The 20473-nt window shown below is 35.1% G+C and overlaps 1 protein-coding gene across 1 annotated transcript in view; it reads left to right on the plus strand.

The window, feature by feature from the left end:
• The window catches only part of LOC141659812 (uncharacterized), a 32293-nt gene extending 14839 nt beyond the window's left edge, over window positions 1–17454 (plus strand). The window contains exon 8 of the mRNA XM_074466738.1: window positions 17115–17454. Within this exon, the coding sequence (XP_074322839.1) occupies window positions 17115–17454 (340 nt within the window). The remainder of the gene's footprint in view (window positions 1–17114) is intronic.
• The last annotated feature ends 3019 nt before the right edge of the window (window positions 17455–20473 follow it).

Consider the following 20473-nt stretch of genomic DNA (forward strand, 5'->3'; position numbering starts at 1 on the left):
ACAGACAAAGAAAGTTGTTGAAATTATCCAGAAGAGATTAATAGCCGCACAAAATCGTCAGAGGAGATATGCAGACCAGTCAAGGAAAGACATGGAATTTGAAGAAGGGAGCTTGGTATTATTGAAAGTATCACCGTGGAAAGGACTAACGAGGTTTGGGAAGAAAGGGAAGCTAAGCCCAAGATATGTCGGACCTTTTGAGATCCTAAAGAGCGTTGGCAAAGTCGCTTACAAATTGGCATTACCTCCGCACATGGGGCACATTCACAATGTTTTTCACATATCAATGCTTAAGAAATATAATCCAGACTCCAGGCATGTAATAAAATATGAGCCAATAGAACTTCAAGCAGATTTATCATATGTAGAGAGTCCGATAGAGATTCTAGAGGAAAAAGAGAAAGTATTGAGGAATAAAGTGATAAAGTTAGTAAGAGTATTGTGGAGAAACCCAAAGGTTGAAGAGTCAACCTGGGAGTTAGAAAGTGATATGAGAGAAAAGTACCCTCATTTGTTTTCTTAGAGATTCTGAGGACAGAATCCTTTTAAGGGGGGAAGGATGTAATATCCGGGATATATCGTGTAATTATTGTTGCTATTATATAATTATTATATGTGTTCAGTATCTATTCTGTGAGCTAATTGTTAAGTGTTATATGTACTTGAATATTCGAAAATAATATTAATTGAGTATTTTAATTTTTATATGTCCAAAATAAAATATAGATAATTGTAATATCTTCCTAATTATTTTTATGTTGATTTATAGATTTATAAGAATCATATGAAATTTTTAAAATCTTTTTCCGGGTAATTAAAATTTATTTTATAAAAACGGGAACCAACCGACGTCAACCGTTGTTACGTTTTTGGAACCCGAAACTCTTTCGAGAACTCCTTCCTAACCCAATTGTAATATTCCGAGCATTTTCCATGTTTCGACTTTTTCGATCCGGCGTACGGTTTGTCATGCGCGGGTCCCGGCGCAACATTTTCGATACAATATTCGTTTCGGTAAATCAATAAAACCCGTATTTTCGATAAACGGGAGCTTTTTATTAAACTATCCCAATTATCACTTCGTAGTACGTGTAACTGGGTGCTGAGACCAAGACCGCAGTACAAGCTGTACTGATTTGGATAATTATCCCGAAAACCGATACCGTTTGGTTCAGTTTTTATAAATAAACGTACCATTTTATATCCGGAATGATCCAACGGGATACTAATTTTCCGTAATTATAAATAGCCTTTTACCGTATTTTATTTCGTATAAAAATCATTTGCAGACAGATAATTATATAATTTTACAGAGAAAAATCTTATATTCATAAACTGTTCTAAGAATCAAACAGCAAAACGAAGGCGTTACCGATCTCTGTTTTTAAAGCTTGAGTAACCAAAACGAAGGATTTGAGGTGTTCTATCAGATTCTGAGCTTTGTTTCACTGCAGAATCAAAGGTTTAATTTCTAAACATTTATTTATTTTTGAATTTATTTTATTAAAAATATGAATTTTTGTTCGGATGATTGTTTGTATGATTTGATGATTGCATGTTGTAGAGCTTGTTTTCCTGATGATTTTCATATGTCATACGTCTGATTTGGAGTTCAATAACATGTTCAAATTTGAGTTTGATTTTCGAATTTAAAAATTAGGGTTTATAACCCGTATGAATGTTCTTAATTGAAATTTGGGGGTTTTTTATTCTGTGATAGATTGATGTTGTGTTATAGTGGGTTGTGTTCTCTGTGAAATTAGCAATCCAGTCGTATAAGTTTCATGAACCAATGAGGTCTTTAGAGAAGGGAGTTGTGTTTTGAATATTTTCGATGTTCGCCGGAAACCGGCGATGTTCTTGGCCAATTTCCGGCCAAAACATGAATGATTATAATGATTTGATTGCATGAATATGTTCCTGGTGAGGTGTAGTTGTGATCTGGACAGTTTGGCGGCCTGAGGTGGCCGGAATCGTGTTCTCCGGCCACACTCTGGCGAAGTCGACGGCGGAGTTGGTAAAATTGCAAACAGGCCCCTGTAGTTTTAAAAACGATGCAGTTAGGTCCCTGAAGTTTCCAGACTTTGCAAAAATAGGATTCCTGTTTTAAAAATGTTTAAAAATCATATTTCCCATTTATTTTTATTATAAAAATTCGTTTTTAATTTCTGAAAATTCTAAAAATTATTATTTTAATTCCGAAAATTATTTTTAATTCACAAATAAATCTGAATTAATTAGTTAATTAATTTCAGTTAATTTTTAATTGATTAATTAGTCAATTAATTCGAAAATTAATTGATTAATTGATTTAATTAATTATTAATTGATTTTTAATTAATTATTTAATTAGATTTAATTATTAAAAATGATTTAAAAATTCTGAAAAATAGTTTCGAGCTTTAAAATATTATTCTAAATTATTTTCAAGTCTCGATAATTATTCTAAAATTGTTTCGGAGCCAGAATTGGCCAACCGAACCCTGTTTATTAACCCGAAATTGATCCAACGACCCGTTTTAATTCCGAAAAATGTTTTAAAAATTATTTTAAATACCCGAAAGCACATTTATGACCCGAGACTTCTTTATAAATGATATGTCATTGATTATGTGATGTATTATGTGTTATACGTGACCTATTGTTTGACTATCGGTCTATATATTCGGTGTTTACTTCGTTATTGCATAGATTTCAATCCGTTAATCGGATTTGGGTAAAACGAAGGTTAGATAGAAGTGTGTGTTGAATAGAACTCTATGAGTTGATGATTGATAGATACTTATGATATGTGAGCAGAAAAGGCAAGACGTAGGAAAGGAAAACAGATAGTTGAAGAGTAAGACGGTTGTGATTGGAAGTCAGTGCAGAGTAGTAAGCTAATACCAGGCAAGTGTTCTGAACTTTCTCGAGACATTGTAATTCTTGATAGTCTTGTTGACATTGCAAGTGCTTTGAAGCACGGAAACCTAAACCCTGATTTCAGTTATTGTTCTTGAGCCATGAACCATATTCTTTCTAAGCCATTGATTATTGTAAACCCAAACTCGAACCTCAAGTATACGTTACTATTCCATAAATACATGCAAACAAAATCCCAAACACTGAACTGAATTACTTGTACATTCAACCATTGTATCCTATGTTTTGAGAGCCCAAATCTTTGAAACCCTGAAATATTGATTCTTTTGTTATCCAATTCTTTCATTACCCAGCGTTCAAGCTTTTAAACTACTTATTTGATCCTTACAAAGATTGAAAACCTTTCATTGTTAAACACTCATTATTGTTAATGATTTTGGTTATTGTTTATTATTGCATATTCTGTTATTATGTTAGAATTGGATTGTTTTTATAAAATTGTGGACCAGATTCGTGGTCAGACCATATAATGGTCAAGTTAGGCCAATGTGTGCCTTGGATCCAGTAGTTAGAGCAATGCTGTGTGCCTTGCTCGGGGTTAGTGCGTGACTGATCAGCAGCCTAACCTTGGCTTTTAAATTAAAAGTATAATATCCAATTCTAAATCATAATCCAATGTTCACTTGATATCATAATCATAGTCACCTGATGATCATTATTCTCAGTTTTGTCATTTTGACTTGCTGAGCTAGTTAGCTCATTTGTGCGATGTTGTTTATATTCTTTCCAGTTAAAAAGGAACCAGTTGGTAGCGAGGATCCCCAGTCCAGCGCGAGAGCTAGGGGTTCAGGTTGAGGAAGCTGAGCTAGTAGGCTTCTTTTGGGATAATTTAAGTTTGTAAAAGTTTGTATTAATGTTTGATACTCAGTGTGAGTTTGAAATAGTTGGGATTTGAACGATTTGTAATATATTAGTGTGTTTGGCTTGTGTGCATACTTTAACCTGTTGCGGTCCGTGGTAGTTGATAAGTAGGGTCACTGCATATATTATTATTATCTTTATTATTGTTATAAGCAGGTTATAATTAAGGTGTGTGTGTGGACCCCAAACTTCTGACCCGGGTTTGGAGGACGCCACAACTTTCATCTTGACTTGCTTTACTGAGAAGACGAGTGACAGATTCTACATTTGATGAGGTGAAGTCAGCTAGGTACACATTTCCTTTTCTCACTCCAGTGAGAACCACTTTGTTTCTCCTTTTGTTTGACACAACACATGCTTCTGAATTGAAGGTTACTGAATTGCCCTTATCACAAAGATGGCTGATACTCAGCAAATTATGCTTGAGACCATCCACTAGGGCAACCTCCTCAATGATGACATTGTCTTTTGAAATCAAGCCATATCCCACAGTATAACCCTTGTTGTCATCTCCAAAAGTAATACTTGGGCCAGCTCTCTCCTTGAACTCTGTGAGTAAGGTAGAATCTCTAGTCACGTGCCTTGAACAACCACTATCCAGATACCAAAGATTCTTTTTATTTCCCTACACACATCAAAACCAAATCAAGTTGATTTTAGTATCCAAATTTCCTTGGGTTCTGCCTTGTTAGGTTTTTTCCTTTATTTCTTAGGTTTGATCTCATTTGACTTGGGAATATCAGATTCATCCTTAGTCATCTGAGTTGGACCTTTGAAACCAGTCATTAAAACAGAATTATCATGCACATTTTGATTAACAGGAAAGGCATATTGTTTGCAAACATGTTATTCCAATAAGGCATGCTAAATGGCATTTGAGGCATACTAAATTCAACATAATAAGGATTAGGTGCAAATGGCATATTAGCAAATTGTGCATTCATATTCTGTGCAGACATAGCATTCATAGGCATAGAAGGTATGACATTCATGTTGGGAAAAGAAGATGGTACATATGTAGGAGTAGGCATAGCAAGTTTGTAATTAACAGACAGATGATTAACACTACCATACTTAACAGATTTTTATTGGAGCATATTTATTAGGTGTGTAGTTGTTATGTTTGTTAATCCCTACTTTCCCATTTCTATTGTTTTTCTTTTTAGGATCTGTTTTAACCTCAATCTTTTCTAATCTGTCATTTAATTGCTTGATAGACAGATGACCAACATTCACTTTCTTCTCCTTCTTCACTTGACTTGATTCTCCTGGAACAAAGTTTTTGGAAACTGATCCATACTTTTCATTTAACTTGGCAAGTTTGGCTTTGCTCACAGGTTTGCTCACAGCCGACGAATGAGGATTTGTGTCACTTGACGGATAATCCTTTTGATTGTCTGACGGATGACTCTCATCATCCGTCGAGTCCACATCTGTTAGTAATCCTTCAACCAAATTGGATTCGAGCTTCTCTTTACTCTTTTTCCAGGCTGCATCACAAAAGGACTCAATACCTTAAACTTTTATGATTTGAGCATGAACATCTCTAGATGATTTCCATGCCTTAATCACCTCATGTTCTCGTTCAAGTTGCTTCTTCAAAATCTCTTCTTTTTTCAAGGACTCAGTTAATTCCTCCTTAGCAATCTTACATTCTATTCACAATTTCTCAAATTCAATAAATTGAGACTCTAGCACATTATTCCTCTCACTTAAAAACAGATTGTTTTCTTTGATTTTAGCATTTTCCTTAGTGAGAGACTTAAGTGTAACACACAAATGATATAATTTTGTAGACATATCATTAATTGCATCATTACACTCAGCTTTAGATAAATGTGCTAGGTTAGTGGTGATTACCTGATTACTTGAAGAACTTGTTTCTATTTCATCAGATTTGGCCATTAGGACTAGAGTTACATAGCTGACATCTTCATCCTCATCCAAACCATCTGTTGCCCAGTCATTTTTTTGTGTAATAAAAGACCTTTCCTTTTGTTTGAGAAACTCAAAATACTTCTATTTATAATCCACAGGCTCAAACTTCATCTTACTGGAATCTGACTTTCTACACTCACTGGAAAAATGCCCTGCCAAGCCACATTTAAAACATTTGAATTTTGATTTATCCACCATGTTTCTATTTGGCTTAGTTGCTCTAAATTTCTTCTTGAACTTGAGCTTGGCAAATCTTCTGGAAAGGAATACAAGATGTTCATCAATATCATCCATATCATCTTGGCTCAAAGAATCTTCATTTTTAGCTACCAGCCTATTACCCTTGTTTTCACAAACCTTTCTAGTAGACTCAACAGCTTCTACCTTCACTTCCTTCTCCTTTTCCAACTCAGCAACCAGTGCTATGGACTCTCCTTTCTTCTTTCCTTTCTCCATCCTCTCATCTTGCTCTATTTCAAGCTCATAAGTTTTCAGGATGCCATACAGTCTCTCCAAGGTAAACTCCTTGTAATCCTGAGAATTTCTCAGTGAGACTGTCATTGGTTTCCATTCATTTGGAAGAGATCTAAGGAACTTGAGATTGGAGTCTTTTGTCTGATAGACTCTTCCATGCAACTTCAGAGCATTTAGTAGCTTTTGAAACCTACTAAATATGTCAGTGAGAGTTTCACTGTATTCACAATGAAAGTGCTCATATTGCTGAATTAGCAGTTGCATCTTATTTTCTCTAACTTGCTCAGTACCATCACAGATAATTTGGATGGTGTCCCAACCCTCCTTGGCTGTCTTGCAATTGATGATGTTGTCAAACATGTCAACATCAACTCTATTGAATAAAATATTCATGGTCTTTTTGTCCTTTCTGACTTGCTCAATATCAGGATCTGACCATTCATGCCTAGGCTTGGGGACTGAAGGTTCATTGCCAGTAGCAGCTCTCATTGGAACATGAGGACCTCTCTCTATGCAATCAACATAGGCCTCATCTTGAGAAATAAGATGTAGGTGCATCTTCACCTTCCAGTGATGATAATTGTCTTTATCCAGAAATAGAATTTTGACTCCAACATCCTTCTTGTTCATCTTGCTGTTTTGTTGTGATCTTTAAACTCTTTGTACTTCAAGAGCTTGCTCTGATAACAATTGTTATTCCCTAACAATACAACAAGAATTACAGAAGGGGGGTTGAATGTAATTCTGGCTTCTTTTGAGATTTATGAAAAATGGTTATAACTCAATTTATATCTAACTATTTGATTTGAAAAGTGCGGAATACAGAGTTAAGTTAATCAAACATAAAGTAATAAAAACTCAGGTCTTTAAAACTTTCAGGTGGATTTGAATGTATCCACCAGATATATATATATATATATATATATATATATCAAGAGAACCCTGTGAAGGTTGAATAGTTCACAGCTGCTTTAGAAGTGAACAAACAAACTACAGAAAAATTCTACAGAATACAGCTTACAGATGTTTCTCTGCTGAAAATGTGTTTTCTTGGTTTTTGTTATTGTTGTTCTACTCGCTACACTTGGTTTATATATCACCAAGTTTACATAGAATAAGACAAGATATAAAACAAAACCTATCAAGTCTAATCCATGCTACTTCACTACTCTATTCCAGCATCTTTGAATATATTCATTGTTAGATATATTTGAGATGTCATTTCTAATATGATTTGTGTTTAGTTTTCAAAACTTAACAACAGGAAAAATCAGGGATTACTGAAATCAGGACTTATTGGAAGTCAAAGCTTAATATCAGAACTTAAGGTCATATCAGAACTTAAGTGCGGGAAGACTTTCAGTTAAGGAATGAAGCTGATTTACAGGAGAAGATCGAGACTAAATCAAAAGAAGATATGCATGGAAAGAGTTAGAAGACTGGAAGACTTGTAGAAGATATCTGATTGATATATTTTAGGAGACAGAATTGTATTCCATATCAATTAAAATATATCTTGTAAATGTGTACTATATAAACACGGACTTAGGTTTTACACTATATGTGTTATCATTATCGAGAAGATTATACATTATAACCTACCAGCTGTTAGTGATATTTGTTCATCACTGAGAGAGAACATCAGTTTATATTGTAACAGAATTTATATAATATACTTGATCTTTGTTACATGTTAGATATATTTGATAATGTCATGGCTAATATGATTTATGTTTAGTTTTCAGATCTTACTTAAACATGATAAATCAGTACTTACTGGAAGTCAGGACTTAAGGATATCAGTACTTATATTATCAGGAGATAATCATCAGAAGATGGATATCAGAACTTAAGTACTGAAGGACGTTCAGATAAGGACAGCAGCTGATTAAAGGAAAGAAGATCGAGATAAGCATAAGAAGAGATATGCATGAAGAAGGAGTTCTATGAAGAATAGAATGCTTGGAAGAAAAGATATCTGATTGATATATTTTAGGAAGCAGAATTATATTCCATATCAGTTAGCGATTATCTTGTAACTGTGTAGTATATAAACACAGACATAGAGTTTACACTATAAGTGTTATCATATTCGAGAAGATTATTCAATATAACTCTAACAGCTCTCGTGATATTTGTTCATCACTGAGAGGTAACAGTTCCATACTGTAATAGAGTTTATTGTTTCAATAAAGTTTGTTTTCTATTACTTGAGTTATTAGAGTTCGATTTGATTGTACTTTACACTGTATTCACCCCCTCTACAGTGTGTGTGACCTAACAAGTGGTATCAGAGCCCTTCTGTAAACGCACATACATTTTAAGATCCAAACACAATCATGTCTGACACAGAAACTCCAACTAAGCCTACCAAAACTGAAGAACCTCCAAAGACACAAATTCAAAGTCGATATGAGACCATCAGAGTTCCCATACTGAGACCATCTGAATATGCCATATGGAAGGTGAGGATGACCATGTTTCTGGAAGCTACAGATCCAGAATATCTTGATAGAATCAAGGAAGGACCTCACAAACCAACCAAGCTCGCTGTTGCAGTTGCAGGTGAAGCAGCAAAGACTGTACCAAAGGAGAAGAGTGATTATACTGCTGAAGATATAGCATCAATTGCTAAGGATGCTAAGGTACGACACTTACTGCATAGTGTCATTGATAATGTAATGTCAAACAGGGTAATTAACTGCAAGACTGCAAAGGAGATATGAGATGCTCTGGAAACAAGGTGTCAGGGAACTGATACAATTAAGAAGAACAGGAAGACAATACTCACTCAAGAGTATGAACACTTTGACTCAAAGGCTAATGAGTCATTGAATGATTTATATGATAGATTTGTCAAACTCTCGAATGATTTGTCATTGGTTAATAAAGAGTATGATCTTAAAGATTCAAACCTTAAATTCCTGTTAGCTCTTCCTGAATGCTGGGATTTGAAGGCAACGACAATAAGAGACAACTACAATCTTGATGAAACAACTCTTGATGAAATTTATGGAATGTTCAAGACTCATGAACTTGAGATGGAACAAAGAAGCAAGAGGAAAGGAGGAAAGTTAAGGACAGTTGCTCTTAAGGCTGAAGAAGAATCCCCCAAGGCAGCTACCTCAAGGAAAGACAAGGGTAAAGCTCTTTTCACAAAGTCTGATACTGAGTCATCAAGTTCTGAGAGTGATGATGACTCAGATTCTGAAAGCTTACCTGAGACTGATGCTGATGAGGAGATGATGAAGCTGTGTGTTCTTATGGTGAAAGGGATCACAAAGATTGCATACAGAAAGTTCTGGAAGGTAAAGAAGTTTTCCAGGAAAGGCACAAGTTCTGATAAGAAGAATTTCAGAAGATCTGAGGGCAGAGGGGGAAAGTCTGATAGAGGAGATAATACCAATGTCAAATGCTATAACTGTGGAGAGAAAGGCCACATATCTCCTGATTGCAAGAAAGTGAAGGGTGACAAAGGCAAGGCTCTTGTCACAAAGAATAAAAGCTGGACAGACACCTCAGACTCTGAAAGTGAGGAGAATTATGCTTTGATGGCAAATGCTGATAAAGCAAGTGCTGAAAGCAGTTCTGAAGCTGCTGAATCAAAGGTACCTCAGACTACTTATACTTTTCATACTGATGATATTAATGAGTTGAGAAGATATCTTAAAACCATGTTTGTTAGTTATAGAGATCAAAATTTAACATGTGAAAGATTAACTTCTGAAAATCTTGCTTTTAAGAAAAGAAATGATTTCTTAGAAAAAGAGTTAGTTATGTTCCATCAAACTCAGAAGGATAGAGATGATGCTTTTTATGTTAGGGATGAAGTGCTAAAAATGAATGAATCTCTAAAAACTGAGTTAGAAAAGGAAAGAGAGATTATCAGGACTTGGACTAACTCTGGCAGAACAACTCAAAATTTGCTAATTAGTGAAAATTGGAAAGAGGGCTTAGGCTATGGAGAGGATAAGAATGATAAAGGAACTGTAGAAATTAAGCATGTTGTTAAGCAAAAGCCAAAGTTAAAACCTGTTAAGTTTGTAACTGTAAAGTCTGATAATGAGAAATTAGAAGTTAAAGAGGGATTAACTTCTGACAAACTAAAACATGAAAAGACAGCTGAAGTAAACATAGATTTAATGACAAAGAAGTAGCTTAAGCATAAGCTGAAAGATGTTAAGAATACAAACAAGGGAAAATCACCTAGGAAAAATAGGAATGGAAAGGAAGGTGTGAATAAAAGCAATGATTATAAGCCTGTTCCTAAAGCTCCTAGGAAAACGTGTCATAACTGTGGAAATTCTAACCATCTAGCTTCTTTTTACAGGAAGAATAAGAACATAAACTCCTTACCTTCAAAGTCAGGAGTTAAGAGTCAGTCTGTTAGATATAAGCCACAAAATCCTTGTTTTCATTGTGGTAGTTTATGGTATTCCATTTATACTTGTAAGGAATATCATAGTTTGTACTATGATTATTATCAAATAAAACCTTCTTTAAAGATAGTTTCCATTATTCCTTCTAGTGTAAATTCTGATTCAAAGTCTGATAGTGTAAATTCTGATAAGAAAAATGTTAACATAAACTCTGATGCTAAATCCGCTGCAAATGTTAACAAACTTGATAAGACCAAAGGATCCAAGCAAGTCTGGGTCCTTAAAACTAATCATTAGTGGTCTTTGTGATTGCAGAGTAACAGGAAAATATCCTAGTTCTGGACAGTGGATGTTCAGGACATATGACTGGAAATAAAGCCCTGCTATCAGACTTTGTGGAGAAAGTTGGCCCAAGTGTTTCTTATGGAGATGGCAACATTGGAAAAACATTGGGATATGGCAATATCAATCTTGGGAATGTCATCATTAAAGAAGTAGCTCTGGTCTCAGGACTTAAACACAATCTGCTGAGTATAAGTCAAATATGTGACAGAGGTTATCATGTTGATTTCTTTGAAGAACACTGTGAATTTGTGAGTAAATCTAAAGGCAAAGTTGTTCTGAAAGGATACAGGCGTGGTAACATTTATGAAGCTAAGCTTTCAACAAGTACTGATGGTTCTGCAATCTATCTGATGAGTAGAACATCAATTGAAGAAAGCTGGAATTGGCACAAGAAACTCTCTCATTTAAATTTTAACAATATAAATGAACTAGTCAAGAAAGATCTTGTGAGAGGACTGCCAAAGTCAGTATTTGCTCCTGATGGCCTTTGTGATTCTTGTCAGAAGGCCAAACACCACCTCCCAAACACCACAGCAACCATCAGAACATACCACTCATCCATCTATACCTCAACCATCCCTCAGAACATATCTCTAATCATATCTCTCAACTTCACAGACAGTTCAACCTTCATCCTCAACACCTACTGTAAAGCCTTCATCTTCCAAGCCAAAGAGAACAAAGACTGTTCCTCAAACACCTCAGAAGAGAAGGAGGATTGTTTTGAGAGATAAATCTGATAGTGAGGAACAGGTTTCTACATCAGAACCTGTTGTCAAAGAAGCTGAGAAAGTTCCTTCTCAGAAGGATTCTGGAATTGGGGGATCCAAGCTTCTCAAACGGCTTAGAAGAATGACTTTTGCTGAAACTCCCAAGAAATCCCCACCTTCTAAGAGATATAAGAAACAGAGAGCTAAAAGGCCAGTTTCAGATGATGAGGAAGCAGCAGCTAAGGAAGGGGATCAGGAATCTCTGATCTCACAAGAACCAGAATCTGCTGAAGCCACTGCTTCTCCATTAACTCCACCTCAGGAAGCTACTACTGAAATGGCAAATACACCATCTGTGTCTCCTGTTCAAAAGACTGTATCTCCTGTTGATCTAGGCACAAGTGCTGAAATTGATATTCAGAACCTGGTTGTGCCTGAGGTATTTTACTTAGAAGCTCCAACAGCACTTCATCCATCAACAATACCTGTCTCTGATGCTACTCAAACTCCAGAATTATCTACTACACCTTCTCTGCATCTAGATGATGATGATCAGATTCTAGATGATCATCAGAATATGGTTGTTGATCAGAACTTGGAACCAGATCAGCACTTAGAGGATGATGCTGAAGCCTCAATCGCTTCTCATAATGTTGTTTTATCAGAAGATGCTGATTTTGTAAGTTCTGATGCTGCAAATGCTGATGAAACTGGTGATGCTACTCCAAATGTAGATGCTGATGAAGCAGGTCCTTCAGGACATGCACCTCAACAAACTGTTCTTAAATCTGAACTAGTTAAGAAGTTTGTTATCAGAGAAGCACCAGTGCCTTGGAGTGAAACTCCTGTAGGACAGGAGTGGACTAAGGAGTGGAACTCAGTTACCTGTGTTCCATCTGCAAAAAATCTTGCTGAGCACTTGACAAAAGCTGATGAAATGTTAATTATTGATGATTTCAAAACACAGCTTCGAGTCACTGCATTGAGTACTAAACATCTGCAAGGTCTTCATTCCACTACTCATGCAGAAATACATAAAATTCAGGAAGAATTACTCAAGCAAGAACAAGTTCAGAAAATTGACAAGAAAAAATTCTTCCAACCTACCTTTGACAGAGTTGCTTATATTGAGAAGACTCAAGAGAAACAATAATCTCAGATTGATTATATTTTGAAAAATCAAGCTTCTCAGCAATCTCAACTTGATGAAATCCAAGCCTCAGTGGAATTGCTTGTCTCTCTTATGTTACCTGCTGATGCCAAAAAGGGGGAGAAAGTAATTAAGTCCAAATGCAAAACTGATAAGACACTGAAGGGGAAGGATGATGAAAAAGATGACCAAGGAACCTCTGGAATGGGTGGAGGTCATAGTCAAGGTAGAGGTTTCTTATCAAGAAAAGCTGAAATCACAAGTCACAGAACAAGTTCTGATGCTGGAAAAAGAATTACTTCTGCTACTGGTAAAAGGATAAGTTCTGATGAACTTTTAGATCTTGATGAAGAAATGTCAAGATAGTCATTTCTTCAGGAAAATCCAGGAATGGACTTGGAGAGTCTAATGGAAGAAGAAGCCAGACTTAAATCAGAAAAAGTCAAATCTAAATCTGAAGCTTCTGGTAAAAAAAAACTTCCAACAATCAAAGGCATTGTGATAAAAGAAAAGACAAATCCTAAAGCAATCATGGTTAAATCACAACTGCAGATAGATCCAAGGTCCAAGGGCAAAGAGAAAGTTGGTGAACCTATCAAGGTTTATGTGCCTCTTGTGAATGAAGAAATTACTGATGAAGATGCTGATCTTGCTCTGACTTTAAGAAAAGTTTCTAAGACAACCTCTGACATGGCTCAAGTTGTTCAGAGTCAAGAGATAGTTAGTTCTGATAAATCAAAGACACTCCTACCAGGATTCACTAAAGCCAAACAGACTCAACCTTTGAAGACTGCTGCAAGTGGTTTTGAAGCAAGAGTGGTTACTGGAAAGGAAGCAAGAGATAAAACTGGATTGGGAAGTGCTGATGAAAGAAGAATACAGAACACTACCAATGATCCAACTTCCTTAAGTGAACTAGGTATTGGAGCAACTCCTGAGAGATTGAATCAACTAGAATCTGTACAAATGGTTTACCATACCTACTTGAAAGAACACATTTTGTTGTACTTCATGACAGATGGTAGGGTTTATCATATAAGGGAAAATGCCATTCCACTGAAGTATTTTGAAGAACTAGAGCATGTATTATTCTTACTTCAAGTGAATGACAGAATAACAGAAAGTGCTGCAAACTATTTGAAGAATCAGATTCAGATATTTTGTTAAGTCTGACAGCACATATCTTCCAAAGTACAGAGATCACAAGGGTGATATAGTTGAGATGAAGCCCAACACTGCCAAGATTATAACTACCTTTCTGGGTTACAGGGCTGTGGAATTCAATCTTGAGTCTGATAAGACATATTTGATCAGACTGGATCTGGACATAAGGAAAGCTAAAATTAATGATCTCAGGGCTGCAATCTTTCAAACTGGTGAAGATTCTGCAGAACTTAAAGATGCTAAAAGGAGGATGATTGATGAACTCAGATATGCTGAGAGATGTTTGTTAAAAAATTATCTCAGAACAACTCCTGACATCAGAGAGATCAGAAGATGAAGCCAAGTCAAGATCTACAATTGCTTAAATTCTGATATGAATACAGACTGAAGTTATTATCAGAAGTTAATGATTGGTAAAGATTTAAGGACTGTAAGTTGTAGTTATCTAGTCAAATTCTCATGCATTTGTACTTAATGTTTTTGACATCATCAAATATCTGTTAAACTTGTATATTATGCTAATTTACAAGATTGGGGGAGATTGTTAGATATATTTGATAATGTCATGGCTAATGTGATTTATTTAATTATTGTAACCCTAGCAGCTTTCATGATATTTGTTCATCACTGAGAGAGAACAGTTCCATATTGTAACAGAGTTTATTGTTTCAATAAAGTTTGTTTTCTGTTACTTGAGTTATTAAAGTTCGATTTGATTATACTATACACTGTATTCACTCCCTCTACAGTGTGTGTGTGACCTAACACGGAGAATTCATGGATCAAGGGGGAGGTTCTTCTTCTCGGAGTCAACTTCCATCTGTAAGAAAATGGTCCAAATCACACACACCTGACTTAATCATTGGAAACCCTGACAGTGGTGTAAGAACAAGAAAAGATAATCTGAATGAATGTCTCTACCATTCTTTTCTATCTCAAACTGAACCTAAAAAGAATGAAGAAGCTCTGCAAGATGCTGACTGGGTCACATCAATGCAAAAGGAACTCAATGAGTTTGAAAGGAACAAAGTCTGGACTCTTGTGCCAACACCAAAGAACAAATCTGTAGTTGGCACAAAGTGGGTGTTCAGAAACAAAACTGACAGTGAGGTCATTATTGTAAGGAAAAAAAATACTGGTTCCAAAGGGTTACTCAAAATAAGAAGGCATTGATTATGATGAGACATTTGCTCCAGTTGAAAGGTTAGAGGCAATAAGGATCTTTCTTTCTTATGCTGCTCACAAGAAGTTTAAGGTGTTCTAAATGGATGTGAAGAGTGCATTCTTAAATGGAGAACTCGAAGAGGAAGTTTATGTTGAACAGCCTTCACGGTTCATTGATCCAAAGTATCCAGATCATGTATACTTACTGGATAAAGTACTATATGGATTGAAGCAAGCTCCAAGGGTCTGGTATGAAACACTTGCTCTATTTCTGCTAGAGAGTGGTTTCACAAGAGGTAAATTTAGTAAAACCCTCTTTTATAAATACCATGGCAAGGACTTGTTGTTAGTACAGATATATGTTGATGATATCATTTTTGGATCTACTAATGATAAACTCTGTGAGAGATTTGCAAAGCTAATGCAACCCAGGTATCAAATGAGTATGATGGGAGAATTGAGTTACTTTCTGGGGTTACAAGTTAAACAAACTGATGAAGGAATCTTCATAAATCAATCCAAATACACCAGGAACTTACTCAAAAGATTTAAGGAATACAAGACTACTCAACTGCATCAACTCCTATGGCCACTGCAACCAAGTTAGATTTAAATACCGGTTCTTCAGTAGATATAACTAACTACAGAGGTATGATTGGCTCACTCCTATATCTGAATGCTAGTAGACCTGATATCATGTATGCTACATGTCGCTGTGCAAGGTTCTAAGCTGACCCTAGAGAACCTCATCTATTAGCTGTGAAGAGAATTTTTAAGTATCTCAAAGGCATCATGAATCTGGGATTATGATATCCTAGTGATTCAGATTTTAACATAATTGGATATTCAGATGCTGATTTTGCAGGATGCAAAATAGACAGGAGAAGCACTTCTAGAAGCTGCAAATTTCTTGGAGGCAGATTGGTTTCTTGGTACAGCAAGAAACAAAATTCAATTTCCACTTCAACTGTAGAAGCAGAATACATTGATGGAGGAAGTTGTTGTGCTCAGATTTTATGGATGAAGAATCAGTTGCTGGATTATGGGTTAGACTATTCTTATATTTCTATATATTGTGATAATCAAAGTGCTATTGCAATGACAGGAAATCCAGTGCAGCATTTAATGACTTAGCACATCAATATCAGATACCATTTCATAAGAGAACATATAGAAGCTGGTACAGTTGAATTGGTCTTTGTTCCAACAGATCAACAAGTAGCAGATATATTCACCAAGCCTCTCTGTGAAGTCACATTCACAAAATTGGTGAATGAATTGGGAATGATTTCAGGATAGTTCTCAAACTCTGATAATTAAGTCTGCTGATATTTTTGAAGTATGGTATCTTATTATTTGTTAGTACTTGTTAGATACTGATTCTTATGCTAAATGCTTAATGCCATGATAACATGCAAATTGTGCTAAATGATCTTATGTGATAATTGCATGTCGAACTACTGATTATGCTTATAAACTCTGTTATTAGTTAAACTTGTTTTGACTAATAGTTTATGTCAGTAGTTGATAAATCCTGATACTAGTAATTAAGATACTGGTAATGGTCAAACCATGATTGATTGTTATACTTCATTGATTATTTTGAATTTATTCGAAATAAATTATTAACAATATTTTTAATTAATCAGCGAGTGAGTGGAATATCTTTTAATTGCTTAAATGGGTTAACTACTGATGCAAGTATCCGCTGATACTTGAGAATTTACATTGGGAATAGGAATATGAAGAGAGAGATGAATAAGAATATGAAGAGAGAGATTAATTTTTACTTGCCTAGATATGCGTAATCGTGTATGCTTATTATGTCTAATTATTGCATGGTCAATCAAAGAGTCTCTTCAGTTTCTACTTTCTTTTTTTATAAATACAACCCTCCACTCTCAAATCTTCTTATTGCTTTCTTCATAATTCAACTCACCACTTTCTCATCATTTCATTCACAATTTTACTCATCAAAGTGGATCAATTCCAGTTTTACACATGCAGCGGTGGATGTTATCTATCGATGTTTAATCCTCGTGATGAAAAGATGTACTTTGATCCATATGGACATATGGTTCGTATTCGTGGTGAAGTTTATCACCCAACTGAATTTCCAAATTTAGTCTATGATCATCTCTCTTGGGATGATCAGTTGGAACTATATTTTTTTACCGCAGAAGTTCTTCTTAAAAAAGAACTCTGTGCTGAACTGGCAGAACATGCTCGTCAAGCAGCTCTTGAACTACAAGAGAATATCATCTCTCTTGCAGGCATAATGAGTAGAATTTATCACCGCCGAGCTCTCAAGAAGAAAGAAGAGATGAAGAAGAAAAAGTTAGGATAAATTCTAGGAATAGTCTAGTTCTTGTTAGGACTATTTTCTTGAATCTGCCTTGTATTTTTCTCTTTCATGAATAAATGAAATTATTCTATCTTCTTTTGCTTCATAAAATGACTTCTTGATTTCTTGTATGTGTGCTTAAATGTTCTTAAATGTTAAATGTTAAATCAGTACTACATGCTAAACATCAGATTTTTTTCATAGTTCATGTGAATAAATTAATCTCTGTTTAAGTTTCATATGATCACTTCAGTACAGATTGAGCATTACAGGAAGTAATCAGAAGTAACTGTTGTTAAAGAAGGAAATTTAAGGAAGATTTAATTCTTGATCATTCAGAATTATAATCTTTGAGTGTTGTTTACCATTCAAAATCCTTTTGAAACTTTCTTTTTCTCATCAAGAAAGTTGTCCACACTAAATCTCAAATTTCAGATATCTTATATCTTAAATTTCTTTTTACAAATGAAACACTTGAATTCTTTTCTCAAATATTGCCAAAAATCAAGTGTCATAATTCTTGAATTATGTTCACCACTCAGAAACAACATTAAATTGGTTAGTGACTACTTGCTGAGGTAGATCTTGATGATACTAACAGAGACACAGAGGTTTCATCAGTTTTTACTGAAGACTCTATGATAGCTTTCATTAGACACATTGAAGTGTTAGTTCTTTGCAAGAAGAACAAAGGTTTGAGATCATGGTACATGACAGTAACCTGATCAAATCCTCTTCAAATCAAATGAAGGTTCTCATTATTGATGAACAACAACTGTCATAACCACAATATCTATTGTGAGCCCAACTGTGAATTCACAAGGTATAAATACTGGTGTTACTTTATCAACATTTATTTTAAATACTGATTTAGTTCTTTCAGCATTTATAGTATATTTTTCATGATATAAATCATGTTGACATGATTATATCTAGACCTTAGTTAAGGACTCCCTCTAGTTGTATGATCATATATCACCCTTCTTTAGCCACCTCTTATTTCTGTAGGACAATCTTTCTGAGCCTTTTTCTGTGAGATGTGTGAATTGATTGAGTGAAAAACAGAATTAAAGAGAGGCAGGATCCTTCCTGGAAAAAGGAGAGGTATATGAGAGCTAGGAATTAGTAATCCTTGTGAGGAAGCTCTGACTATTAAAAGTCATGAGATGTGTGGTGTGAGAAGTAGTGAGACTACTGTATAAGAATAGAGAGATTACGTTTTATTTGCTATATGTTTACAGATGCTCAGATTACTAAAGGAACAGATGTTGAACAGCAGTCTGTTGAATCTCAAGAAAACTCTGATGTATCAAAGGCTATTAATTTCCCTGCAAGTCTAAGTACCGATACTTTCTTGTAGTTCATACATTCTACTATTCCACCACATGAGATAATCCCTATTTTTGTTGAAAAAAAGTCCATTCATTCTTCTTTTTCACTTGAAGAAATCCCTGTTGTTGCTGAAGATGTAGTAGCACAACAGTCCATTCATAAATATTCATCCATTTCAGAATCACCATAGCATTCTACAGGACCTGCACTCCTGGAAGTTAATCCTGAAGCTCCAATTCATTTAGCTACAATACTTGAAGATGTGGAAATAAATGCTAAAGGTGTTGAAGCTTCTGAAGCCACTGGATCAATTTCTCATTCTATTCTGCATACTGAAGCTGACAATAAAGTTCAGAAATTAGTGCAAGATCCAGCTGCTATTGAAGAATCTAATGATGGTAAAGAAACTCATATTTCTAATGCTATGTTAGATCTTGAGGATGATCTTTTCTTTCCTGAAGATATGCCTATGCATGTGAGACAATAGAAAATGAAAGAGTTAGATGCTAAGAAGAAATATGATTATTTTGGTAATTTCTGGAATGCTTATTGGAAAGATTATACATATCCTATTTCCAGAACACATGTAGTTGAACATCTGGAAACAGCTGAACAAAAGATTACAAGTCCTGATGTATTGAATCATCTGAAAGTATCAACTTTAGTTGTCATATCCTTACACACAACTCATGAAGCAACTACTACTCAAATTAATCCGATTATAGAATCATTGATTGCTTCAAAACTGCTTACTCATTAGGAAATTCAGAAACAAATTTCACCAGTAGTTACCGGACAAACTGCCATCGAAGCCAGTCAAGATAGATTGGAAGCTTATCAAGCTCAAATGTCTAATCAACTTACCGAAGTACAGAATTCAATGGAGCTAATTATTTATCTACTGCTTAGTGATGATGCCAAAAAAGGGGAGAAAAATGATAAATCTAAATGCAAAAAGCTGTCATTCATAGAATGATAGGTACTGATAATGAAAATCCTGATGGAGGTAATAAGGGGGAACATATGGAGAGTAAAAGAAGAAACAATAGGAATGAAAGAAGAGTTGAAGAATTTATTGTGACTACTAAAATGCTACAATCTTCACTAGTCACACCTGTTGCTGATGAAGACCAAGGTATTCTGGAGAAAGAAGCTGGTGCTGAAGCAAGCCAATATCTTCAAACTCTAAAAGTTAAAGAAAGAAAGACAACTCTATTCTACAAAGATCCAAAGATTCAATTATTTGATTCTGAGGTAAGTAGAAGAATATTTGCAAAGGAAAATCCTGGAGTTGATCTTGAACAGCTAAGGTAAACGGAGGAAGACTTTAAAAATTCTATGAAGATAGCAAATGCTGATATTGCAATTATTTCTCAAGTACTTTATGAAGATGATCCTTCTAACAGACCAACCAGAGGTATAGTTATAAGGGAAATCATTCAAGCAGAAGATGAAAGATCTCTAAGATCACAAGCTATTGGGATTGCTGACATGAAGCTTAAAGGAAATGAGAAGATAGAAGAAAAGTCAAGGATTTCAAAGACTAAAGACAAAGCTGGAGTTAGTATCTGAGGAATTAAAAATCTTAAACTCTGATAGATTTATTATATATAGGAGTTTAAGCTCTTGATACTAAAGAAAATTTACTTGAAGCATAAATCATTCAAACTAGTCAAAGAGGGAAGATTTC

Source organism: Apium graveolens, chromosome 5 (assembly GCF_009905375.1).
Source record: "Apium graveolens cultivar Ventura chromosome 5, ASM990537v1, whole genome shotgun sequence".
NCBI classification, from domain to species: Eukaryota; Viridiplantae; Streptophyta; class Magnoliopsida; order Apiales; family Apiaceae; genus Apium; species Apium graveolens.